Here is a 27492-nt window from a genome sequence, read left to right as displayed (position 1 = left end):
CACTGCATTACAGTTCACTTTTGAACATTCTGTGAGTCTCGGATTCTGTTTTATCCCAAACAAGTTTCTGTATATTTGTGTGTGTGTGTGTGTGTGTGTGTGTGTGTGTGTGTGTGTGTGTGTGTGTGTGTATATATATATATATATATATATATATATATATATATATATATATATATATATATATATATATATATATATATATATATTCCTTAAGCATGTAAATTCACATCCAGCTGTTGCTCTTGTTTAGCGACTTAACAACGGGTGGATAACTTAAAAATTGATAAAAATAACGGGTCATTAATAATGTATATAAAGTTTATTAATAATGGATCCACTGTAATAGAAAGCTTTAATCTTACTTCTATATTATACATATCTTTGCTTTTGAGCAGAGAACTGATCAGTTGGAAAAAATCATGGTTACTATCCAAAACATATTAAAAAAAATAAGATTAAAGATTTTGAGTTTTAAGTCTTAAACTACATCTAGATTTTAAGAACTTTAAAAAAAAAAGATCACAGATATTATAATGGTTTCATCTAAAAATATCATCACAAATATTACACACCCTCAGCTTTTAACTATTAAAACCATTAAAAATGGTTTTCTGTAGTATGTTTGGGGACATATCCCATTAGGATTTGGCTGTTTTAACAAGCCACCAATAGAAGGCGACCAATTGCCGAAAGAAACCCACAGGGTCCATTACAGTTTCCATTAAAACCAATACACGTCCCATTATAACCAGTGAAGCCATTGCAAATTATGAGATGGGAAGTCTGCATTTATAGAATAAAAAAATAAAAAAAAGTTAAAAACCTCAGTAAATGAAACGTTTACCAAACTGCCATTTAAAACAAACAACAACAAAAACACCCACTATTTGTTCGTTTCACAGATTTATTTCACTTATTAAATCTCATATAATATCAAATATATGATGGCAATTTACAAATATCAACCCCAACTTTGTATAGCTAAGTTAATTTAATTAGTATGTTATATTACACAGTTGGTATTGTATCTAATGCCTCTAAAATATGTGTGATTGAGTTATAACGTATAATTATATACTTTACTTTTTTCAACTTTGGGTTTTAATTATTTTATAAACTGTTATTATTCTCTGACTAAAAATGAATGCAATAAATTATAGCTCCGTTGACCGCGACACTAACATAGTAGTTTAAAACAAACGGCATAACAATTGTAATTTTTTTATTTTATTATTATTATTATTATTTATTTAGTAACTGGAAAACTAAAATTAATTTGGCGAATGTTTGGGTTGTGCGGGGTGAGCGGCGTCACTGTGTAACCCGGAAGCAGATTGTGGTGAATGACGCGAACCTTTAGGGTCGAATGGACAGACGGCAAAAAGATGGCGGGTGACAAGAGCAATAGCACAGGCAATCCTTTCACTAATAAACGGTTCTGGAGCCCTTCTGTTCGAGGAGCGGCGGTGGTTTATATCTGTGTACTGTTGGCTGAGCCTGCGCGAGCCACCACGCACTGGGTGGTGACGGAGGACGGCAAAATCCAACAACAGGTACGAGACTGTTTCGTGTTTAGTCACTCCTCCGCTCTCTAGACTATATTTACAAGACAAGATATCAACAGTTCACAGCAGTCACTTTCTAATCTGTTTATTACTCGCTAACACTGCTGTATACAGCTGTCAGACAGATGCGTGCGTCGATCTCATGTGTTGACAGTCGTCTCCTGCTCATACTGTCAGTGATTCAGTAACACTGTCCAGATCAGCAGCCTGATTTGGCTTCTTTATGTCTTCTAATCTCAGACCTCACATCTGTCCGATAATGACTCTTGCTCAAAGCATGTGATAATGACTCTTGCTCAAAGCATGTGTGCGCAATCGCATTGATTTTGCCTTTGTCTTTGCCTTTTTCATGCTCCCTCTCGTTTTCAGGTGGATTCTCCTCTTAACTTGAAACATCCCCACCATTTAGTTCTTTTCATGCAACAAGAGACTCGCGTGAACTACCTCAAGAAGTTAGAGGTGATGTTAAGCCTCACACTGATCAAAACCTTAAAGGATCTTTTACAGTGAATTCTGTCTTGAAGAAGGCAGCTCTAGAAGTAAAGGTGTGCTTCCCTGAACACTTGTCTGACAGTGAGTTGTTGTACATTTTGCAGAAGCAACTAGTTGCTCAGAAGATTCACATTGAGGAGAACGAGGACCGGGACACTGGTTTAGAGCAGAGACACTATAAAGAAGATGCTGACTGTGTGACAGCTAAAGTTCCTCTGGGGGACTTGGATCTCTATGATGGCACTTTTATATCCCTGGAGAGCAAAGACATAAAGTGAGTGGTGTTTGCTTGTGTTTTTATGTCATTATTTTAATTGTTATTATCAAATGTGAAATTATGGTATTATTGTTGCGGTTTTCTAGTCCAGAGGACTTTCTGGATCAGATATCACCTCTACCTCCAGACCTGGAAAAACCAGACTGTGCTAAAGTACTTGATCTCCCTTACAGCATTCATGCTTTTCAGCACCTCAGGGTGAGTGTTTTGAACTTCACACTTTTAGAATGTAGAGTTTTATAGATATCACATGATATTTCAGAAATCATTCTAATATGCTGATTTATATATATTTATTATTCTGTAAAAGCAGCTTTGATGAACAACAACTTTCAAAATCATTAAAGATATAATTATAAAAAAATGTTAACTGGAAAATGTAGGAGTGGGGATTTGGTTCAACGCATTGTTGATTTGGATTGTGAGATGTGGGCATTGCATTCTACATGCGTCTGTAGTTTAACCCTAACTACAAGCTTCAGTTGTGTATTTTTGTTTTAACATTATCTGATCAACAAATGAAACATGCACAGGTCAAATTTTTAACAGTAAGATCTATAAGATGCATTTAGAAAATACAAAGATGAATTTTTATTTCATGTGAACTTTATTTTTGAACATGGGCTTATTGTCTTCTTGCTCATTGTTTTGTTTCCCTCTCAGGGTGTACAAGAGAAGGCAAACTTAACATCACCCTTGCTTTCAAAGGATGACCCAATCTTTACCTCCCTTTCTCTTAAGCTGGGACAGAGTGTGGATGAGATTGGGCATCGGATACACCAGGCCCTGCTACAAGTAAGTTGATTTGCTTGATTACTAAAGTTCAGGGTTTTCACCTGAAATGTTGCATTTGTGATTTCTAGGCCTGGAAAAGTAGTATTGACTGGAAATCTTTGTAGTTATGTTCTCCTAATATAAGATTATTGTGCTTCATAGGATGAAACCCAGCATTAAAATGCACAATAAGGAACATTATTAGCTTTGAGTCACAATGGTGTCTTTGTAAATCAAAGCTAATAAATATTTTTATGGCGCATAAAGTTCTTTACTTTGAGCATCTTTGCTTAGAAAGCTGAGCCCTTCTTCTAACCAAAGAAAATGTCAGGAATTATTTAAGGTTGCATGATATATAAGTACAATGCTTTTTCTTTTATGGTTCAGTTTTTCTTCTAAGTTGCAGTTTTGCAAGGCTTGTAGATAATAGCAGAAGTCGGCTGAAATTGTCGTTTCACAAGATTAATGATGACTGTCTTTTTCTCACTTTTTTCTCACTAAGAATTCCTCTTCATGGGTGCTTTATAACTTGGCCTCCTTCTACTGGCGGATGAAGAATGATCCCAGGCGTGCTGTGGACTGTGTGGTCCGTGCCCTACACTTTTCTCCGAGGTAAAGTGAAATGGCACATGGATACAAATGGCAGATAAATAGTGTGCACAGCTTATCAACAGTGAAATCAGTGTTTTGTCACCTGCGCAAAGACTTGCATAGGTTGTTTTACATAAATTTGCATTTACTTCCTCTCTTTTTGTAGGCAGCACAAAGATGTTGCTTTTATCAACATGGCAAACATACTTCACAGAGCACACTTCTCGGCTGACGCCGCCATTCTCGCCCACGCTGCTCTGGATCTCACCACCGATCTCCTAACCAGCCATTACACCCTGGGCAACATTTACGCTGTGAGTGCAGCGTTTTGAAGGAGGATGGTTTCTGAAAATACTGAAAATACTCTTTAAAATCTTTTTGAACTACCTCATAATCCTCTGTGCACATGCACTTTCTTCTGGACAGGAAATGGCAGTTTTTCTTTAGTATCTGATTTCCTTTTCTGTATTAAATGACACTCACGTCCTTTTTGCATCTCTTTCCCTTCCTCCCGTCTCTCTGGTAGATGTTGGGGGAGTATAATCACTCCGTGCTGTGCTATGAGCAGGCCCTGCAGGCTCAGTCTGGCTTTGAGCAGGCCCTGAGGAGGAAACATGCCGTCCTCTGTCAGCAGAAGCTGGAGCAGCGGCTTGAGGCTCAACATCGGTAAGACAGACCATTTGTTTTCTCATTGACTGCTGTGACTTTGACTCTCTTTTTCTGTGCAATTACTCTTGAGTCTCATTAAGAAAACCATCTGAGTATGGAGTAGCCTTTTTCCTAATATTGAATGGCTCTTGTACTTTCAATGATGGTGTATTTCTGCTGTTCATTTTATAAAGAGGACTTAATTATGCATCATTCATTGCAGGCAGTGTTAAATTACTTGACCACTGAAAAAGTAAAGTAAGGGATTACTGCTAATTTTTAGGTAATTTAGTTCTTGCGTTACATAAATCAAAATCAATATTGAATTTGAAATCTAAATTTACTGTCTAAAAGATAAAATTGAATGCAGCGTCTTTAACCCTCTGTGTGCCAGCGCGTTCACTTTCAGTTTTTCATGATTCAAAGAGAAACCTTAAATACTCCGATACAGATAAGACTAAAATCAATCCAATCTAAAAAGGGCTTACTTTTATTTGTGCTTTTGCAAAATAAACAGAACAAACAGCGCACTTTCTGCCGTCTAGGTCTCCGTGAGCAACTTTATACATGTCACAAACTCAGCGAATATTTGACACAGAGACATGAGAAATATGTCTATAGAAAGCTTGTGCACTTTTAAATGAATTAATTCAAGTAGAAGACGAATATTCTCTGATTATGTAATCGGTATGAAACTAAAGCGAGGTATCCATGAGTCTTTCCCATATCTGAGCTCATTCTCTGCTTTATTCAGCAGAGAAGATTGTTTATGTAGTTTATTCATACCTACATTAGTTAACATGTTATTTTTACATAAACCTGATTTTACTAGTGGGCTTTTCTTGCCAAACTGAAATATATTGTTTAACTTTTCTTAAGCATTTTTGTTATTCTGATATGTTGTTATTCAGATTATTTATTTTGGTTAACCAAAGGTGGTTACTTTTTTTAATAAAAATATTTAATTATTACAGTTGTTTTAAAGCTGAAAGGCTAAACTATTCTATGTTTGACTAAAATTTAAAGAATAAAGAATTTCTATAAAAAATTTCTATTTATAGGGATTTTAAGATGCAGCCTAATTAGCGATTTGAATAATTAAGTTACTTATTGAGTAACCAAGTTATTTTTCAGAAAGAGTAATTAGTAAAGTAATTTTAATACAATATTTATGATGTACATTAAACACATTTTTCACCATTTATTAATTTTTTTTCTGTGTACTTGATCAAATTCAGCCTTTTGTGATTAGTAAGAGACTTAAAAAACATTTTTAGAAAATCTTACCGACTGCAAAGATTTGAACAGTAAATGTATATTTTGTGATATTGTGTAAATTCTGACATAAATTATTGACAGTATTTTGGTAGTTACACCAGATAAACAAAATCCAAGCAAATGATGATGCTTTCCAATTGTTACATTCAGACTTAAAGGGTTAGTTCAGCCAAAAAGGAAAATTATGTCATTAATAACTTACCCTCATGTCGTTCCAAACCTGTAAGACCTCCGTTTATCTTCTGAACACAGTTTAAGATATTTTAGATTTAGTCCGAGAGTTCTCAGTCCCTCCATTGAAGCTGTGTGTACGGTCTACTGTCCATGTCCAGAAAGGTGAGAAAAACATCATCAAAGTAATCCATGTGACATCAGAGGGTCAGTTAGAATTTTTTGAAGCATCGAAAATACATTTTGGTCCAAAAATAATAAAAGTCCATTGTCTTCTCTTCCAGGTCTGTTGTGAGTGTGTTCACGACGCTGCTGACGTGTTTTCTGGTGGGCCCAGTAACAAAGATAACATGTCAGCAGTGCCACAGCAGTGTTGTGAACGCGCTCACAACAGACCCGGAAGAGAAGACATTGCTGAATAAAGTCGTCATTTTTGTTTTTTGACCAAAATGTATTTTCGATGCTTAAAAAAATTCTAACTGACCCTCTGATGTCACATGGATTACTTTGATGATGTTTTTCTTACCTTTCTGGACATGGACAGTATACTGTACACACAGCTTCAATGGAGGGACTGAGAGCGCTCGGACTAAATCCAAATTTTTTTAAAACTGTGTTCTGAAGATAAACCGAGGTCTTACAGGTTTGGAACAACATGAGGGTGAGTCAGTAATGACATAACGTATTTTTCGGACTATAAGTCGCACCTGAGTATAAGTCGCATCAGTCCAAAAATGCGTCATGACGAGGAAAAAAACATATGTAAGTCGCACTGGACTATAAGACGCATTTATTTAGAACCAATAGAAAACATTACCGTTTCCAGCCCGAGAGGGCATGCTATGCTGCTCAGTGGTAGGCTACAGGAGGCTAATGTTTTCTCTTGGTTCATGTCAAATAAATTTTGATAAATAAGTCGCACCTGACTATAAGTCGCAGGACCAGCCAAACTATGAAAAAAAAGTGTGACTTATAGTCCGGAAAATACGGTAATTTTCATTTTTGGCTGAACTAACCCTTCAAGCATTTGTTTTCTGGCAGGGATGATAAATATCTTGCAGTTGTTCTGTTGATGACCAGGAGGAGGGCACAAATTAATTTTATGAATCTTGTGCTCAAAAAAGTGCGTCTTCCCTGACTCTTTGTCCAGGTCTTTGCAGCGCACCCTGAATGAACTGAAGGAGTACCAAAAGCAGCATGATCATTACCTGAGGCAGCAGGAGATGCTGGACAAGCACAAGCTCATTCAAGAAGAGCAGATCCTGCGAAATATCATCCACGAGACCCAAATGGCTAAAGAAGCTCAACTCGGTTAGACTGCATGTTTTACCTTTCAATTCCAGTCACACGGTCTCTGTAACATAGACTTACGAGCTCAAGATTAATCTGTATACTGGATAAACAAGTTTGGCAAGCCTGCCAGATCTAGTTGGTGCCACCTTTGTTCTCTTTCCCTGTTGATTGCATGAATATGTATAATAGGACCTCATTGTTTTTTTTCAGGAAATCACCAGATGTGTCATATGGGCCAGCAGAAGTTCACCCTGCACTGCCCGTATGACTTGCCGGTACGGTATCACCGTGGAGAGCTGTTTGAAAATGTCCACTACATTCAGGTGAAACTGAAACCACACCGTTTGAATTATTTTGCTTTGTGTGTGTCAATAATTAGAATAAATATTGAAGTAGTTTACTCGATTTCTACACAAAAAAAATCTTGCAAAATCTATATTCATTAAGTTCTTATGGAGTTTCAGAATTTGACTTTAGCATGTCTAAAATTTTTTTTAAAATTAGTGAATTAAATTAAGAAATATCTAGTTTTTTTAGTTGTTGTAGCTTATTTAAATGCTTGAATCCTTGAGGGTGCCATAGGAGTGTGTGGAGTCCCCCTAGTGGACCCTGGCCCTCTGATTGAGAAGCATTGGTCTATAGCAGGGCTGTTCAGTTAGTTTCATTTGAGGGCCAGATTATCAAGTTGAAGATTTGAAGGGGACTGGGTGGGGGCGGTCATCCCAATGTCTTTTTCACCTAAAATAAGAAATTGAATTGAAAAGCATATTCAGCTGTAAATAAACAAATATTATACCAACAATAACATCTTTGAAAGGTTAACATTAGTGCTATTGATCGATTAAAAAAATAACTAATCAATCACATATTTAAAAATGTAATTATTTATGATTAATTTCACATTAATATGTTTATATGATCATAATTTCAAATAGAACCTCCAAATTAATGAAGAAACAACTTTAAGATGATATATTTTAAATACAGTTTAATGGCATCTTTTTACTAAAAAGCCTACTGTTAATGAAGGCCAGTATCATTGATATCTCTATTAAATCTCTATTAAATTAATTTCCCCTCAATTTTAGCCAATAATTATAGCCTTTCGACATTACAATATGATTGAAAGTCATTATTTTTAACACTTAATAGGCTCGGAAAAATATTACAACTTAAGTGAACTTAAAACAGTCTTCACAAACTACAAATTGTATATGTATAAACTATAAAATGAATATAAATGAATCTTTATTCAAACTATAAAAGTTAATCAGCGACTAGAGCAGTGGAGTGATTTATCCTATTTCTTTTGTTCTTTGTTTACATCAATGACAGACTTCATCAGGCTTCACTTTAAAAGCAGTGCGATCTCTTTAAAACCTGATGCACATATTCGATTTTCTCACAATATTTTATGTCATTTAGGACTCATTAAATACCATGTTTATGAGGTAACTCAACATAACTAAACAGTTTCACATAATTGTGTGCGTTCAATGAAGCGGCTCAGCAGCGTATGTGGAAAGTCGAACGTGCAGCCTTTCAAACTCTATTTGACACACAACTTTGTCCAGTCTCAGTGCTTTTTCTCACTAGAAGATACAACAGATAGCTTGGTCATTATACTCATTTAAACTACAGTTGCGGATATCTTATAATCCCCTCACGAGCGCTTGTCCGTCAATGTCTTCCTTTTCTTTTTTGGCTGTGAAACGATGGCCTGGGCCAGTGTCGCCACCTTGTGGACAAACTAATTAGAGCAAAAACAATTTGAGGCATGTGCGACTCTTCTCCCCGGCCAGATGAAGATGATTGGAGGGCAGGTTTTCTAACGATTTGTCCTGCTCTGTCAGATTTTTCTACCTCCCATTAAAACAGTGGGTAGTACAATTCGACAACGAAAAATGCTACCTGTAAAATTATGGTTTATTAACATCTACACCTACCACAACGTTAAACCTATCCTTACAGTAATACAAATACATTGAACATTGTTGTTCAGCATGAGAAAAAGGTCGCAATATTGATGTGTGTCTGCGCAGTAATAGTGGTAGGACAATCAGATGGGTAAGGTAAAATTTCAGCACAATTGAATTGTGGTGATGCCAGTCCACAAATTTCAGTAAACAAGCAGTGTTTCATGCAACAACAGAGGAATATATTATTGATTTGTTTGCATGTCCACGATTCCCTACATTGGCTGCATGCAAAACTATGTTTGTATGCGGATCAGAATCAAACAATTTAGCTGAGTAGCTGAAACAAACTTGTTTATAAAACGGTTGTACGAAAGCAATAATTTACATGTAAAAATGTTGTTGATGATATTCAGTATAACATCAGTCTTCTTTGCTATATTGAAGTTACAACCTCCTGTTTTCCTCTGTGTGTGCGTGCTTGTAGTTTGGTGAGGAAGTGTCAGTAGCCAGCAGTGTTGCTCTGGTGTCTGAGTTGAGTGTGAATGAGAGTCACAGTCCTCAGCAGTCCTACACCGTTTCTATAGGATGGGAACCTGCAGCCCACTGGGACAAGGAGACCACCTCCACCGATGTAAGAGTGTGTCCATTTTTTTTTTTTTTTTATTGTTAGCTGAAAACAACAGAATTAGCCTAAAATTTTAAATAACACAAATGCTTGAGAAGGAGTTGTGTTGAACTTTTTGAATGAGAAGTTCTTCAGACACAGATTCCATGATATATTAATTATTGGCATATTTATGGCATGTATTTATTTTTTGGCGTATTTTTATCTGCACATGTCATGCTGTTTATTTATTTTAGAACACATTATAAAGATGTTATAATAATTATGAGATTTGTAAAAATATGTTCATCTGCTAGACAAATGCGTTATTAAAACTTTTTGATTTATACAAGTGTACCATCTGACCATTGCAATGAAAACACTTAAAATGGTGGAAGGTTTAGCCGTAAAAGAGAGAGTTCACCCAAAAATGAAATGTTCTGTTATTAATTACTCACGCTCATGTTGTTCCAAAACCGTTAGACCTCCTTTCATCTTCAGACACAAATTAAGATATTTTTAATGAGCCTTCAGATTTCATAAAAAATATCTTAAATTGTGTTCTGAAGATGAAAAAAGGTCTTATGGGTTTGGAGCAACACAAGGGTGAGTAATTAATGACAGATTTTTCATTTTTTGGGTGAAGTATGCCTTTAAATCTAGTTTTCTTGGAATAACTCAGAATAAAAATCATTCAAGCATGCAAAATATGGTTCATTAGTGTTGCCATAAAAATTTATAATTTCTGTTTTATCTGTTGTATCCTGCTTATTATATACTAGAAGTCACATTCTGTTTGTTGTGTGTGAACAGGAAAGTCATACGGTGCTGTGGCCCAGGAGGTCAGACTGTGCAAAACAATTCCCCACAATTCCCCCTGTGCATCTGCTTCCCACCTATTACCTGCCACCCGAGTCCCGCAACATTAAGTAAGACTTGGCACTGTGACTTGAACACTGCATACAGTATGCAGTCACATAATCAAAGACCATATAGCATTTCACCTTGTTATCTTTGTCATGTTACCAGGGCTCTGAATATCCTCTTGGAGAGCAAAAGTCCTCCATCATCAGCAAAGACGCCGGACTGCAGCTTTAAGAACCTTGTCACTGCTAGAGACCCGCTGGACTCTCTGGCCTGGGCCTTAGAGAAGGAGCTGCCTGACCCGCATGCTGCTGAGGTACGAGTCCGCTAACTCCACACTGTCAGGCTGGAGGTATTCTGTACCACACCCTTAGCTTACCTGAACTATTTGTGCAGGGAGAGCTATTTAGTGTGTGGGAGTGTTGTGTTTTCTCAGGTGAGTCATTCTGTGTGTGTTTTACGCAGGTGTTGCTGAAGCGCAGTGGTGGGAGGAGTTTGGAGCAAACTGGAGCACTGATTGCTCAGGCTCTGGACAAGGTAAGATTAATAGTTACATGTGGCTCATGTTGAGTACATTAGCAATTGCACTATTTGCCCTTTGTAGATAATTAAGGACCATATTAAGTGAATTGCAAATTGCAAATTTAATCTCTAGTTGTTAGTGTTATGTGATCCTTAAAATCCCTCAAACAATTCTAACGCTGATTTATTGTTCTAGAAATATTTTGTGGAAACATTTTTTTCCCCCAGCATATTTAAATGAATAGAAACTAGAAATGCTGTCACCTTTGATCAGTTTTATGCATCTTTACTGAATAAATGTGGTGGTACAGGTTGGTGCAATGATGCTTTTATAGTACTGCTTTGGCCTTTTAGGATCTGAACATCACATAGTCACTGTCGTGACGATTTCTATGTGAATATTCTTTAAAAATTATTTTTGTGTATGTGTTTCACTGAAAAAATATTGCAACTTAATGAGCATGGGTTATATGTTTAATTTTAATTTTAGAAATTGTTAACTGCTCATAATTGGTTGTCAGATTGTCTGCTTGCATCATTTGAATGTAAAGCTAGGATTGCGATAGTAAAAACAAAAGCTTTACCGAAGGTCAAATGGAAAGTCCTTTTCTCTCAGATGAGTGGGCCGCGGTGGATGATGCAGAATGAAGCAGGTCTTTTCTGGCGTGCTAAAGGAAATGGCACACAAGCTTTGGCGTGTCTGCGTCAGGCGCTTCATTCTGCCCCTCCTCAGCACAGAGAAATGCCTCTGGTCAACACTGCCAACCTGCTGCTGCACTACGGCCTGCATGACGAGGCCCAGGAGCTGCTGCAACAGGCTCTGCAGATCAACCGCTCAGAGGTATGCACTGACACTGACCTATAACATGACACCAAGGAAATATTCCTTTGATGCCTCAGAAGAATTTAAATGTCAGACATATAGTGGTGTTAACTAGGGCTGTCAATAAGTTACAGTTTCTGATCACATTAATTACATGATTTGCTTTTGAATTAATTGCAATTGAACATATAAATATTTGCAAAGAAAAGAACCAGGATAAATACAATCCAAACACATTGCTTGGTTTTGACAGATGAATGCTGTTAAAAGAGGCTGTAGTTGTCAGTATTGATTATTATCATTGGCTATATCATTGTTATTTATGTAGATATTATTATTGGCTACCTTGTGTTCAAAATAATCAGTGCAAAAATATTGCACAAAAATTTATACATTTGTGAGGTTAGAAAAATCTGATTGTGTGGTTTCATATGCTGTTGATACTTTACTTAAACTTTATCTTGCTATTAAATAGTCCGTAATCCAAAATATTTTGTTCTCCATTGAAAAGTCAACCTGTCTGAATCAAGAGAAAAATATGCACAGATCAAGCATTGTTCACAAATGAAAGCATTCTCAAACTTTTCTAACCAAATACGTCAGTGGATTTGGACGAGAGAGGTCTTTACTGGGTGAAGCATCATTGTGGATTATGAACTCCGTAGACTATATTTTGTCCAGAAGTGATGGTTTGAAGTTAAAATGCCTTAATGATTTAGTACAAAAATGCAACTTTTCACTTTACAACATGTTAATTGATGGACTGGATTTGTATTAACTTGTGATGTTTTTGAACTCTCGTTCTGATGGCACCCATTCACTTGCAAAACATCTGTTGGTGTAGTAGTGCTATATTTATACAGTCTTTTCCAATACAAGCTTACCTGCACCTTGAATGACCTTAACACACAAACTTCATTTTTGGGTTAGCTATTGCTTTAATCGAAACAGAGAAGTTTATTAAGAGGCATGAATGTATCTTTCTCTCTCTTTTTTTTCACCAGCCTCACACCCTGTTAAGTCTGGTCAGCGTTCACCTCTCTCAGGGAAACCTGACTGGGGCTCTGGCCGTGTTTCGTCGGGCCCTGACTCTCACAGTTCACTGTCCCCAGTGTCGTGCCAGCCTGCCTCTAATGCGCTGTCTCCAGTTTTACCCCTTCCTTTACAATCTCCAGCGCCAGGCCTGTCCAGGTAAGTAGCCTCCTCCATTAACCTGTAGGACCCCTTAAACACTTAAACCGAGAGTCCCCCCACCCCACTTCACCTTCCTCCATCACTCACTCTTTCTTTCCTCCTCCCTGGTGTTTCAGCCTCAGTGGCAGAGTGCTCAGCACTATTTTTATAGCCAGGCACTGTAATCTTTGAGCCAATTTTAGACTCTTTACCGTTGCGTCTTCTATTCTGGGTTTGCTCCCCTTTTCTGTTCTCCTCAGCATCCTGCACGGCTCTCCTTCTGTAGCTCCGCTCTCTCTCCCCTGGCACTCTTCTGAGTGTGAGAGACTTTGAAATAGCGAAATCGTGTCCTCAATAAATCAGGGCACTAAAAATAGCACAGGCTTTATTTAGATGCCGCTGCGCTCTGCAGACAAAAATGAACTCCTTGTCCTCTTCTCGTTTGGGGGAACTCTGAGCTATTGATTTAGGGATTAATATAGCAAACCCCTGTTGAACTAACACACTTTTCACTTATACAACAATGTGAGTAGTGAATGTGTTTCCAAGTGGCTTCTGTTTCTACCTTCTTATAAATAATGCAGTTGTATTGATTTGAAAAATCTTAGTTAAGCAACATGTGAGCTGAATTGTGTGTGTGTGTGTGTGTGTGTGTAGCTGGCTCTGGCTGTGAGGCAGAGGAAGACACAGAGCTGGAGGAATGGGACACGGCCAGCAGCAGCAGCAGAAGCAGGCAGGAGCCCTGGGACACCGATGACATGCCTGTGTCTGCTTTAGAAGACTCTCTTCTCTTTGAGAGTAAGATTAATAATGAAGCTTATGGGGGCTTCTTTCTCTGTGTTTGATCTTCATATACAATACAGTGGACTCAGTCCAACATTCTGAGGCCACTAGCAAAAATACTTTTATGTTGTATTCATTATTAGCATAACAATTTAAGTGAGTTCACATACTTAGTCACATGTGCTTATTCCAATAGTGACTTCGAAATGGCATTATATCTTAAATCTCTTATTTATTTATATTTTTATTTTTGACATTACTCAAAATCCTAAATCTTAAAAAAAAAAAAAAATCACAATTGTGTGGATTCCTATTAAAAATGTGTGTATTTCACCCACTTGGAAATACATTAAGCTGTAAATGTGTCCAGGGTCTTAGAGCCTCTCTGTAAAGAAAAGTATACTGCAATACTACACATACAAAATCTGTTTATACAAATATAAAATTTTATCTCTTCATCAACTCTTTTTGATTATTTGATCTGACTACTAGAAGTTAACTTGACCTATTTTACCTATCAATAAGTTGAAATGTTATTGCTATTTTCAGACAAAAATTCAAAACATTGTATTTCATGTGAATCATTTATTAATACGGTCACCTCCCCCTTGCTTTATGAACTTAAACATATATTAATTGTAAGCCTTTACATGTTAAATTTGAGATTTTCACTCCAGATTTAATTAAAGAATTAGAAAAAATGCTCTGTGCGTGTAGTGAGGCGATGTGATATACTGTAGCAATATAGCACAGCACTATGTTAAAGATTTATGGATGAATATTTTATACTGTTTCATATTTCATGTTGTTTCTCTTTCTATTTTTAAACAATAGCGGGCAGAATACATGCAGTTGTTTTTTTTTTTTTTACAAACATCATTGTCAGATTGAGGATGTCAATCCAAATGGAAAAGAATAAATTAAATCTTTCTGAACAAGGACTTCTGCTGTGTGCTTCTAAACAAGCAGCACTCTCACTGCTTTCCTCTTTACCCTTTCTCTCTGTTACCCTCTCGTCTTCTGCAGAGGTGGTGGTGGACAGCAACGGTTCAGGGGAGGCGAGTGGGCAGGACAGGGTCCGAGAGCAAAAGACTGACGGGGTGGAGGAAGAGGAGCAGGACTGGCGTCTGAGAGAAGAATTGATAGGAGCATTTGAGGGGGCTCTGGACATGAATGGAAAGACAGGGGACCTACGGGGTATCCGCGTGCTGAAAAACGACAGGGTCATGGGGACGAGAGGGGGAGGACCCTGCTTCGGCAACTGTGAGGATGATGAGGGAGCTGAATGGGTACGTCTCTGTTGAAAATGTTTAGATGTTAAGAACTTTTTGTTTTCGGAATCTAGAAAAATTAAACTTTTTCCTGTTCTCTTCATTTCTTAAGATAACATTCCAGGTGAAACGTGTGAAAAAGCCCAAAGCTGATAGCCTGGAGGGCTGGGTGGGAGACGGAGATGTTCGTCAGGGTGAACCTGCAGCAGGCAACTCCATCCTTGAGATCAGTGGACCCACAATCCCCTCGCCTGGACCCTCAGGTGCTGAGAATGAACTGCCTTCCTACGTTACATGTATATACAGTTCTTCATTATTTTTGATATTTTTTCAATATTTTTTTTTAATAATTTTTCTGTTTACCTTTTCATTTTCATTTCAGTTTTTATTTAGCTCAGCTTAAAATTACCTTTGGTTAGGTGCCAAGGCAAGATTTTAATTTTTTCATCTAATGTTTGTTTTATTTCAGTAAACAAATTATTTTTATGGTTTGTTTTAGGGGTGAAAACGTACACAAACGTGATGGTTCAGTGCGTACCTCATTTTTGACATCACGGCTCGGTATGGTTTCGGTACAGAAGGAGGAAAGAAAATAAACATAAATTGCTTCTTTTTTTAATTAAACTATTGCTTTTTCTGTAAATAAATTAAATTATTATTAACATTTTCTTAGGGATAAAAATCTAACACCACTATATCTATAAACTAGTGAACCCTTTTACATTACTATAAGGTTGTAACTATAATAATTAGCACTCAAATAAAAAAAATTATGCAAACATTTTTTTTTTAAATATCACTAACAAGTAAAGTAAAATATAATGAAGGATATAGTCTAATAGTTCGCAAAATGCTCTTCACTAAATTTAATTTCTCTAGTAAATAATGAGCTGTGGACAGGACACTGATGACTTGCCTGAGCAAAATGAAATGCTACGTGACATTTTATTTACAAGCTGTTTTGAAAAACTAATTGAGCGATTACGTGAGGGGTGAGATGTCAATTTATGTTTATTTTGTGTTAAAACTATTAATAAAGAGGAAGTGATGCCACTTGCACTCCGCGCTGCCTTCAGAACTGAGGCATTTATACAGTATGATATGTCATGCCAAATCAAAGAACAGCAAAACGGAATTTTTTTGTCTGAATTGCCTGAAAAATCTGAGCGATTTTTGCATACCGAACTGAAAGATTTTTTTGTTACAAATACTTGGAATAACAACAATAACGCTGACACCGAGATGATTCTGCTAGCACTGTAGCTGCAAAAGGCATCATGACTTCATAATATTTTATGTGTCTTTAGAGAGATGGAAGGACTACAGCAGTCTGGGTTGGCCCGGTCCAGAGGAATGTCAGCGCACGCGTCGTGTGGACCTCACAACTGTGGCTAGTACCTGGCTGGCTGTGTCTGCCAAGAACATAGAGTAGGATATCACTCGTAACGTCATTCTGTGAGAATTCTTTCATAGCGGGCTCTTTTCCACTAACATGTGACTCTGAACTCCTCCCAGTATCACAGAGCATATAGACTTTGCCACACCGCTTCAGGAGCCAGCAGTGGAGCCGGTGTGTAATGCCAATCTCCCTGCCAGTATGCACACACTGGACCATCTGAGCGGAGTGGCCAACCGTGGAGGCATTCACTATACTGGAGAGAGTCAACTCCGAGAGGTGTTTTTTAATCTTCTGTTTACAGCTGTGACTGATTCTGCTGATCTGAAAAGTTCTGACGTTTGTAAAGGGCTGTTTTTTTCTCTTCTCACCCTCATTCTTCTGTCACAGGTGTTGCAGAATCTGGGAAAAGATACATTTCCCTCACAGTCTTTTGAACAAGTGGGAACACGTATTGCAAAGGTGTTGGAAAAGGTATTACACTGAGTGTTTTTTCTAAGAATGAAACTACAAGTGTGGTCACATGCTCTTAAAAATTCCCTTCAGTTGAGTAAAAAAAAAATATATATATATATAATTCATAATCTCAATGAAATCGTACCAGTCTAGATTTTGCAATAAGCCTGTGCTGCTTTTTAAAAGTTTCAGGTTGATAAGAGATTGTAATGTTTATGAAAGAAGTCTCTTATGTTTATCAAGGCTGCATTTATTTGATAAAAATATAGTAGACTAAAATTTCAAATTATTTTCTATTATACATTTTAAAATTTAATTTATTGCCTTGAGGGTAAAGCTGAATTTACAGCAGCCATTAATCCAGTCTTCAGAGCCATGTGATCCTACAGAAATCATTTTAATGTGCTGATTTGGTGCTCAGTGTTGATTTAGTATGTGATTTAAAGAGAGTTGTACTGCTTAGTATTTTTATGGAAACTAAAATACTTTTTTCAGAATTAAGATCAAATGAATGTCTTTACTTTCATTTGATTAATATAATGCATTCTTGTTGAATAAACTTTTTTATTTCTTTTAAAAAAATACAAATCTTACTGACCCTAAACTTTTAAAAGGTGCTGTAGGTAATGTTACTATAGTGTTATCCATGTTAATGGGACTAAAATTATATCCTCTAAGTTGAATGTGTTAGGCCTCTAGTAGATTGTTCCGATTCATGATCTGGATGATCATCTATCCATTAGAATCAGACGTCCTGGGTTCTGTCCAGCATGGCAGCATTGTACTGGAGGGTGAAAGGTCAGGGAAAGAGAGCCATCGACTGCCTCCGCCAGGCTCTGAACTACGCTCCTCACCACATGAAGGTTCTGCTAGTTCTTCTGTTATTAGATTTGTCTCCATTGGCTGGCTTGTACAAAAGCAAATCTTACTGCACGATATGAATGTGTGTTTCTGTTGTGTTAGGATGTGCCTCTCATCAGCCTTGCCAACATCTTCCAAAATGCGAGGCTATGGGAGGACGCCCTGACTGTGGCACGCATGGCAGTGGAAATTGCTCCTCACTTTGTGGTCAACCACTTTACTCTGGCAAACGTTTATATAGCTATGGTAAGTGATTTTTCAGAGTCTTATGAGGGATTTTATTGATGTTAAGAGATGACTGTATTTAATATGTACTTAATATGTCTTCATAGGAGGAGTTTGAGAAGGCCATGCATTGGTACGAGTCAACTCTAAAACTCCAGCCAGAATTTGGGCCAGCCAAAGATCGTCTGCGCACCATCCAGTGCTACCTCCTTTCCAAGAGGGACCGGCGAGCTCCCTGAGGACACAACACGCACACACACACACACGCACGCACAAAAGTAACATTAACATTGCTCCTTAATCTTAGCTATCAGTGAGGAACACAGTGTTTGTCTATCTGTTGTCTTAATTTCATAAATATAGACCATATCATTACTGTTTATAAGGTTGCCGTTCAGTTGAGCTATGAAAATGGTTTCCCTTTTTTTCCCGATCTTTACAAAAAATGTATAATATTGTTTTATGGCTTAAGGGTTGTTTATTTCTGTAAAACATCTTTATATTCCTATAAAGGGATATTTTGGCTGGGGTCGATTCAATGCTTGAATGTGTCGGACTGCATTTGAATGCTATTTCTTTTAACAATAATACCAGTAATACAATGCATCTTTTAGTCTCACCATATCCATATGTCACTCTCTCTCAGCAATAGCTGATAGGTGTATAAAGGGTGTCTTTAAATGTTATTCAGAATACAGATCGTTAAAAGAAACTCTTGTCTTTTACTTTACACAGCAATTCTCTGAGTTATGTCTAATGGTAACAGTTCAGGCTGTTGAATGCACTTCTTGTATCTGCCATCAGGGCAGACTGAAGCATTTGGTACATCCTCCTGTTGCTTTTTATTTTTAGCTAAAAATATCCAATACTGCAAAGAGAATTTCCCCTGATGGTTTACTGTACTGCATTCAAATTTAGCTGACATGGAATAAATCATCAGCGTTCAGGCTGAAGACAGAGCCACTGCATATATTTATACTGAACAAAAGATCATTAGCAAATTTTGAGATTTTAATGTATGTATTTCCTTTTAGTTTTCAAAAGGGACCTTTAATAAGGAGATTGTTCAGCTCAAAAATTATAAAATACACTTCCATTCACTTTACTTTGCACATCTGAGCTATTGACTCTTGATCTGTACTGTTCTATTTAATATTAAGAAAGTCAAGATAAACATTTCTGGTTCCATAGTCTATATGAAAACATAGAGGTTCCTCTAAAATTAAAGTGGACATGCGGTTTTTAAATATGTGTTTATGATTGTTTTCTGATGATTTTACTAAATTAAAATTTGAATCCCAGTTCAAAACTGTTAAGTGTGAAATATATTTTTTGCTAATGTGTCTCATAAAGGATCTCAACAACCTTGTGAATGGGTCACATTAAAAACAAATCACCAAATCAAGCCCCTTGAAAATGGTTTAATGTGTTAAAATGGTTTTAGAGATACTGGATGGATATGTTTTACTTTTTAAATAATATTTACAGGGGACCTTTGATTGGCTGTAGAGGCTGATGCTATAATTCACGCTATCCTGTTTTTGACCACAGGGTGGCTGTGAAGCCTGATGATGACAATACATGAAGACATGCCATGATGATAAACTACAGACATACCAAGGTTATATTTGAGACTTACTATAATATATACTGTACAGTATAATGTAACATTTAAATAATATTTATCCATGTAAATAGCTATCAATTTATCATTTATAACAGTTATAGGTTGTAACGTTAATTGTTCCTATAACAAACTCATTACATTCTAATGTTTCTCACTTCTCAGTAATCAAATATGTGTTCATACTAGATAAAAATACATTCATGATTATATATACAGAATATTTGGGCTTTTTTGCTACTACGAAATATGCTAGCAGTACCACATCAGCAGCTGGACTTCAGAATCATAGACCTCGATGGATTTTTCTTGACACTCCAGGTAGTAACAACACCAGGTAGTCTGGTTGAGTGGCACTCACTCATATAGGAGACCAACCCCATCAAATCCGTGTTACCCAGAGCCCCGCCCCCTCTCTTTGTCAGCTGAATTAATTTGATACTATTTTTGAATTTCTGCGTTTCCCAGGGAAACCTAATGACGCAATGACGTCAATGCGGGTCAATAGCACAGTGATAGGCTGCTGGCGGGGAAAGCTGTGCTCTCCACCAACAGAAATGACACTGCTGTATCTAAGAAGCCCTGGTGTACATTAAATTAAGCATAAAGAGTATATATATATATATATATATATATATATATATATATATATATATATATATATATATATATATATATATATATATATATAGACGAATGAATATGAAAAACACGTTTTAAAAATACAGTATTCTTTATTACACTTTATTACATTATTATTATCATTATTATTGTTGTTATTTTCATCAACTTTACGTAAATTCTTACCGTGAATGTGAACATTTTCGATTCACAGCGTCGCGTTCTCGTGTCTGCGGGATGCCAGCCCTCATTTAACTTCTCAATAACCAATCTAAACCCCCTCCCCCAAATACATGGGAAAGCTGATACTTTATATAGGTATTTCCCTTCATTCAAAAACAGCGAGCGAGCTCATTCACGCAGTGACTGTGGTCCAAATGCAGGCGCTCCGTCTGTGTACCCGTCTCGTCTAGATTCCTCTGTGAACAGTGTGCGAACATCACTTTGCTCTTCGATGAACGAGAACATACGGTGAGTGACATTTGATTTATTTCTGTCTCAGTTCTCAACTCATTTGGAACTTTATTTTGACTTCGGATATATTTTACAGTGATCAGATGTTGAACTAGTTGATAACTCCACAGAGTTTGTTTGCTGGTGGTTGAATTGTACAGGCATTTAGAATAGGCTATACAGAATCCAGATCAAAACTAGATCAGATGCTACTTTTGTGTTTTGCAAGATTGCAGCCACTTAAAGTTCCATGCTTCGGTTTATAGGCTATTTGTGCGATGTATTGAGTCTTAATAATTACTTTTCATTTATCTCGATACTCGGCGGAGTGTTATAATAGTGGCATATTTTTCGTCCTTGATATTAGCGGCCTTTTCAAAACTTTAAATCCGATGTTCTCAAAGCGTGTTGTTCTCATTGTTGCCGAGTGGTCACGATTCGCGCTGTTGTAACATTTATGGACGCACTGCATGACATCTCCGGTAGCCTACTCTTTTAGCTTTTGCAACGCTTCTACGTTTTAAGAAAGAGCAAACAACAGAATCTTTTTGATGAAGTCAGTCGTGTTCATGTTTTACTCCTCCTAGCTTGAGTTGTAGCAGATGAGGAATCTGTAGCAAAACAAGTCACTGAATATGCAACCAGGACTGTCTAGACCGCCTCCACTCTGTAGTGTTGCACCCAGTATAAACAAAGAAAGGTTTTTGGTAAGAAAGCGTTCCCTTATCAGTTGACATGAGCGGACGGAGGGTTTCAGCACCACGGACAGCGACTACCTCAGGCCTAGGCTCGAGAGCGTACGTCGCACTACATTTCACGACAAAGAGTATGAAATATGTCGCAACAAGTGCATGAATGCAATGACATTATGGAACACGTAGTGTAAATATATTTATCGCTGGTGATAATCTTGCAACTCTTTACCCTGCATTTACACACACACACACACATACACACACACACACACACACACACACACACACACACACACACACACACACACACACACACACACACACACACATATATATATATATATATATATATATATATATATTCTGTCTACTATCTTTTTGCGTGTTGCAGGCTTCTTGTAAGGACCGCGTAAACTCCGCGCCTCGGACTCAAATTTTACAAGTAGGGCACCTAGGCCAGTATTCACTTCATGGTATTACAAAATGACGGTCTGTGTTTTTAGATGTTGTAACTGTTTGTTGCGTTTGAATGGATGCAAATGGCTGTAATATCTCTTTGATAAATGTATAGAAACACACATCGTGGCATCTTGCTGCGTCGTCGTGACGTTGTCTTGGTCTTGCATGAGGCCTCTGATCCAGAACTGGATTTTACTGGCAACGTGCTCGTCTTTGCATCATCATCACCATCAGCCATTGGCACACCTATTTTATCATTGTTTGTGTCGGGTGTGATTGTATAGTCTGGTTTCTGAGTAAGCTAATATTAGAAACGTCGTTTTTGTCCATCTGTTTTCAAGAGTTTAATCATTGTGTCCATTCTTGCTCTTACACTGACATTATTGACTTGTTTATGTGGTTGGTGTGAGGAGCTTGAGTGTTTCTCCCATTGCTATAAATAATGTTTACTTTTTTGCCTCAAGCATTTTTCATGTTATCGCCTTAAACGATAAAACAGCCACCGAATCCAGAGGTAATGTCTTTCATTAAGGCATCGACGAGAGAAGGAGAATGAACGTGACGTCAATGCAACTGACGCTGCTTAAGATAAAGGAAACAGAATATTTTATTTTCCATATATACATAATTGCATTATGAGTTTGTGTATGATTGTATCTGTAATCGGTAATATCGCCTTGATGCAATTAGGCTAATTGGGGCGTAACACTTGCTCAAATCAGAAAGAAATGAGAGCAATAACAGAAACGAATCCGCATCCATTTGAAATAAAGCAGAAATCACGATTACTCTTTTTAAAAGCGTGTCATGTCTCGATACCGAAGCGTCACGATCCTTTACGCAAACCGCGTTAGAGAGTAGACGTGAACGCGCATGTCACGGTGATCACGTACAATTCCTCTGAGGAGCATTTGTGAGTGTTTTTTTTTCCTCCAAGTGCTCTAAAAATAGTAACAGCTTGATCCAGAAATAGACAGGGGTATCACCCTCATATGCAGCCTTCGTTTTGAGGCATAAAAACACACCAGGACAGCACGTTATGTGCTCTTGTTGTGTCCTTGAGATATTTTCTTGTGTTATTGAGCTTTTCATTCAGTACTGACACAATGTATTTCTCTCATCGAGGGCTCCCTCCACCTGCGAGACCTCTCGCTCTCCTGGTGACCCCGGTTGCATGTTCTGGCTTGAAATCTGTATTTCTGAACAGTTTGTGGTCACTTTTTTCATTCAGTGAGTGATTCTGGAAGGGGATCACCCTGGCGCTTTGTTTAATAACGAAAACTCTCAATTACGAGAAAAAGGTTGCCTGTTAATTTACACTTTTTATCATTCGTGGCTGAAATCACATGATGAACCCTCTATAATGAAGAGGAGCTGTCCACCATCAGTGGTGCTGAAATCCGTCGACTCACACGTTGCCGCCACAGTGTCCAGTGCAGACCTGTACCATTGAATAAAACTGTACTTTCATGTCCTTAGTCATGTGGAAATTGTTTTCTAGGCAGAGGTTTTTGGTCTTTATAGCCTGCTCCACACACTGAAGACTGCTTTGGTTCATCTGACCATTTCCTCAATAATTCAGTGTATCACATACGTTTAATAATTCAGTCTTTGCACGCGATCCTGAGGTTAGTCTGGCAACCCTGCTGAACACACCATCTTAAACCAGCCTAAGATGATTTGCTGGTCTTAAATTTGACCAAGCTGATTGAGATGGTCTCCCACCCTGATGAAAAACTAAAACTACCTTGGATTCCTTTAACAAGGACCTGCGTAAAACCACTGAACCTCTAGATCACGTAGATGGTGACACCTTTCTTTTGTATGTGTGTATTAACCAAAGAGTCAACACCAGCAACGCTGATTTTCAAACAATCCGGTTTGTTTATAGACCCAACTGCGTGGTCTTTGTAAATCCATTTCGTCAGACTAACCATGTAGCTGTAAAATCTCGGTCATACATACGGTTTATGTTTATCACTTCAAAGAGCAATCAATTCTTCACGTTTGCCAAACGTATGAAGTGGGTAAGAGCACAGCGGTCCTTGGTAATTCGTTTTTGGCGTGCGGTTTCATCGGAAACAGCACAGATTGGCGAGTCGTGACTGCTAAAGTGAGTAATGCGCGTCGGCTGCGTCAGTAGGGGCAAAGCGCTGGGTGCCGGAGACAGATGGAGGGAATCGTGACTGACTGGAGACTTCCACAAATGAAACCACAACCTCATAATGTCACCACGAGAGTGATCTCTGTTAAGATTAGACTTAAATGTTAGGGTCTCGCTGTTCTCCCCTGTTACTCTCAGTCCTGACCTTGGAATCCGGAGGCGATTCTACACATTCAGAGAAAAGCAAGCGCAGGGCTCTCTGGTTATAGAGTTTATGTGTGCGTGCGTGCTCGTGAGGACGAGGTTATTTTATGGTTGTGTGAGTGTGTGTGTGTGCGCGTGTGCGTGCGTGCGAGAGATGTGTGGGTATCCAAATATAGCCAGACTCAGAGATTGATGTTCATTATTTTATGAGACAAGGAAAGGAGGAAGCTTTGGTGACTACAGACCTTGTACACACGGATCTTGAGGAACTTGTGGTAAGTGTCCAGCTGGATCATTTTGATATTTATCGGCGGTGGTGATGCTTATTATTTGATACGGAGTGATGCATTTGTATTTCAAATGGACCATTCCAGATGCTTTTGGCTTGATTCTCTTAGATTAACACCTGGTAAACAACTGAAACCTGTATAATATAACACTTTTATTACTAAGATATGTCATAGGATGACAGGTTGGCCCATTCGGATTAGAAAAGCGCTACAAAGGCAACAATGAAGCAAATGTATTAAATGCATTTTGCACACCGGTGGAGAATTAGTTTTCTATATTTTTCCTTTTTTCAAAAAGGGGGGTCCCTGTGTGAGAAGAGCACGGATTGGTCGAATGACGAGTTTTCGTATGCTCCAATGAAATCCTTCACTGCTCTCTATTTACTGTGAGCTGGAGCGCAGTAAACCCCCTCCTTCAACAGATCTATCGACTGACAGGAGTAGATCAGCTTTTTGCTTAACCACATCACGAACATGAGAATATGTACAGTATGGCCATAGGAAGGGCATCGGAGCACGGATAAAATTACGGTGCGCGGGCTCGTATGGGAAGGGAGTCGTAAACCAGAGCGGATTCTGTGCATTTCTGCGCGAATGTGTAGAACTGGAGTCTACTGCACACGGTCCGGCCATTGGCTACAACAACATGGACTGTTAGTAATTATGGACCAAGCCTGCAACTCAGATGTCACATTCAAAGCGTAAGGAAAAGTCTTTCACGAATCTTTTTGCGGTCTGGGCTTGCTGTTCTCAACTATCAATGGGAAGCCCTTACCCCAAAAAGCATTTGCGGAGGGCACACACAGCGAATAATAGAAGAAAGCTCTCTCTTACTTCTGCTCCTCTTGGACTATCACCATATTCATCGCCAGAACGGCAAACATTGCAATTCTAATGAGTACTATTTTATTTTTTTTAACTGGAAAAAAAAAAAAAATCCACGGTTTTACTATTTTCTTTCTTTTTTGAGTCTGGCACTCCCTTTCAGTATCAAGTGGCTCCAACCGCGCCTTATCAATTTAACGTGATTTAATTCTGAATTTTAACACTGAGGGTTGGGGACGCTTACTATATAACTAAAATAAACGATGCGATGCTTAACGGTTTTACCATGTGAATAAACAACTGAATTAAAGCACAAATGCAATAAAAATATTATTACATCTTGATCGTGACATCTTATTTGGAGTTTTGCAGAGACGCAGCTGACGCGCGCGCAGGTGCTGTTGCATACAGCTCGTGGAACATCAGTTGTGGTTGGAGAGTTGGCATACAATTTTCTTACACGATTCATGGCAATCCAACATGTTTCAATGGAAAAATAGTCACAGCAGCCGATGTATAGACTCACTGATCCTTGACTGACTCCTTGTTAAAAATACGCATGCTAGCTGCTCACTATATAGGAACAGGTCAAAATATCACAATGTTAGACTAGTAGTGTCACGTGCCCTTACCTGTGCTCAAAATTAGGGAGCCGGAGTTATGCTGTCCAGACATAACATATGGCTTGTTCACATTTAACGCATTGTGTAAAATTATTTTTCGAATTTGTAAAAAAAGCAAAGATTATTACAAGAAAACACTACTTACTGCATAATTCAAGTGTATTACAAGTGCAGCTTCTTTGTAATTAATTGGAAAACGTAATAACAATTTCTGACTCAAAAATATTATGAAATAACCATTATTATTATTATTATTATTTTTTTATTTTTATTATTATTATTTTTTTCTCTGTGTAGACAGATTAATTGTACACAGTATAAACTGACCTAAGGGAGTCTTCAAAATCCACCCAGAGTTCCTAGCATTAGATTTATCCACACTTCATCAAGTAGAACACACACTCTCTGTTGTGATTTGAGGAAAACCTAACTGAATCATTTAATTGTTATCATCATGGCATTGTACGAAAGCCTCTGATAATATAATAAGACGCAAAACAGTATTGGTCCAGCAGTGCTGCAAGCATGAAAATGCATTATTTAGTGCAGCAGTTAACCATGACAGTAATATCATAAAGTTTTAAGGCAAGTTTTCTACTGCTACGTGTTTATCATTATGCTTTGAGATCTGTGTTTATGCATTTTGCAAACAGTGGATAATATGTTATTGTGCTTGTTTCAGAACATGCTACGTCATGCCTGACATTTAAACTGTGGTAGTTTAGTAAGGATCAAAGACAAGGGGACTCCGTGATTTAGCTATATGATTAGTCAAGAAATTGGTTTGCAAAAAAATTGTAAAGAGAATTATTTGATGCATCCAAATACACGAGTCATATGTGTGTATGCGTGTGTAGGTGCTAACAGCACTTTCCTTAATTTCCACTTGTCTCAAATTTTCATAGGCATCAAAAATATCCTAACAAATATGTATTTTCAGACTATTTTATGATGAAACTGCGCCATCAGTGTTCAGGCCTTTTCCCGTTCTTGTTCCATTTCATGTTCCAGTCACATTCTCTAATTAAGGAGAGATAAATCAATTTGTTTTATAAATAAAAGTACTTTTAAATAAAACTAATGTATAAGAACAATGCATGTTGATCCGTATGCAGGTTATTCTAGCTAAAACAGAGAGAAGAAGACACACACACACACACACACACTCAGAGAGAGAGGGAGGAATGGGAATCCGAGCGAACACATCCAGCCCATGCCTAAATAACAGATGCCAGGCACGTAAATAATGCCATTTGTGTGTGTTTTCTCAAATGCTTGTTATCATGTCAATTATTTTATAGCCACTGGATATGTAACATTTATGGATCATCTTTTCTTTGTCCTTTTTTTTCATTATGCTGCAGATTGTAACCAGATTACATATTTAGTGTAAATATAAAGATTTACAGTTCTGTAAGCATCGGGAATTGTTCATTTTTATGTTTTAGAACTAAAACATAACAGGAGGCTGACCCTCATCCTCGGACTCTGTTTAAGAGGTGATGTGCTCATATCGTAACTCCTCAAAACCATGTATACAAACAGTGGATTTTTATTTTGTATTCATTCAATAATAAGGAAATAAATGTTTACAGTGACAAATTA

At 37.6% G+C, this 27492-nt stretch overlaps 1 protein-coding gene and 1 long non-coding RNA gene across 3 annotated transcripts; both read left to right on the top strand.

Annotated features, from left to right (window-relative positions):
• Positions 1-1287: 1287 nt before the first annotated feature.
• LOC127962454 (tetratricopeptide repeat protein 17) lies at positions 1288-18701 on the top strand. Of its 2 annotated transcripts, XM_052562023.1 has the most exons (26): positions 1311-1556; positions 1938-2027; positions 2165-2334; positions 2424-2535; positions 3001-3132; positions 3614-3723; positions 3869-4016; positions 4229-4368; positions 6950-7110; positions 7303-7415; positions 9496-9642; positions 10429-10544; positions 10645-10795; positions 10945-11016; positions 11618-11842; positions 12829-13015; positions 13655-13795; positions 14807-15069; positions 15164-15314; positions 16359-16479; positions 16567-16726; positions 16838-16921; positions 17647-17766; positions 17867-18010; positions 18097-18249; positions 18293-18701. In XM_052562023.1, the coding sequence occupies exons 1-25, from the start codon at positions 1347-1349 to the stop codon at positions 18226-18228; spliced, it is 3600 nt and encodes a 1199-aa protein (XP_052417983.1). In that variant the 5' UTR covers positions 1311-1346; the 3' UTR covers positions 18229-18249; positions 18293-18701. The 2 variants fall into 2 exon arrangements, with proteins under 2 accessions (XP_052417984.1, XP_052417983.1); XM_052562024.1 differs by having other exon boundaries at positions 1288-1556; positions 18097-18701.
• A 5453-nt stretch (positions 18702-24154) lies between these two features.
• Positions 24155-27492, top strand: LOC127962531 (uncharacterized). Its single transcript, XR_008154599.1, has 2 exons — positions 24155-24424; positions 24738-27492. It is a non-coding gene; the product is annotated as an uncharacterized LOC127962531 (long non-coding RNA).

The sequence above is a fragment of the Carassius gibelio genome, chromosome B7, assembly GCF_023724105.1.
Source record: "Carassius gibelio isolate Cgi1373 ecotype wild population from Czech Republic chromosome B7, carGib1.2-hapl.c, whole genome shotgun sequence".
NCBI classification, from domain to species: domain Eukaryota; kingdom Metazoa; phylum Chordata; class Actinopteri; order Cypriniformes; family Cyprinidae; genus Carassius; species Carassius gibelio.
Note: the sequence above shows the minus strand (reverse complement) of the source record. Positions and strands in the feature narration are given on the sequence as shown.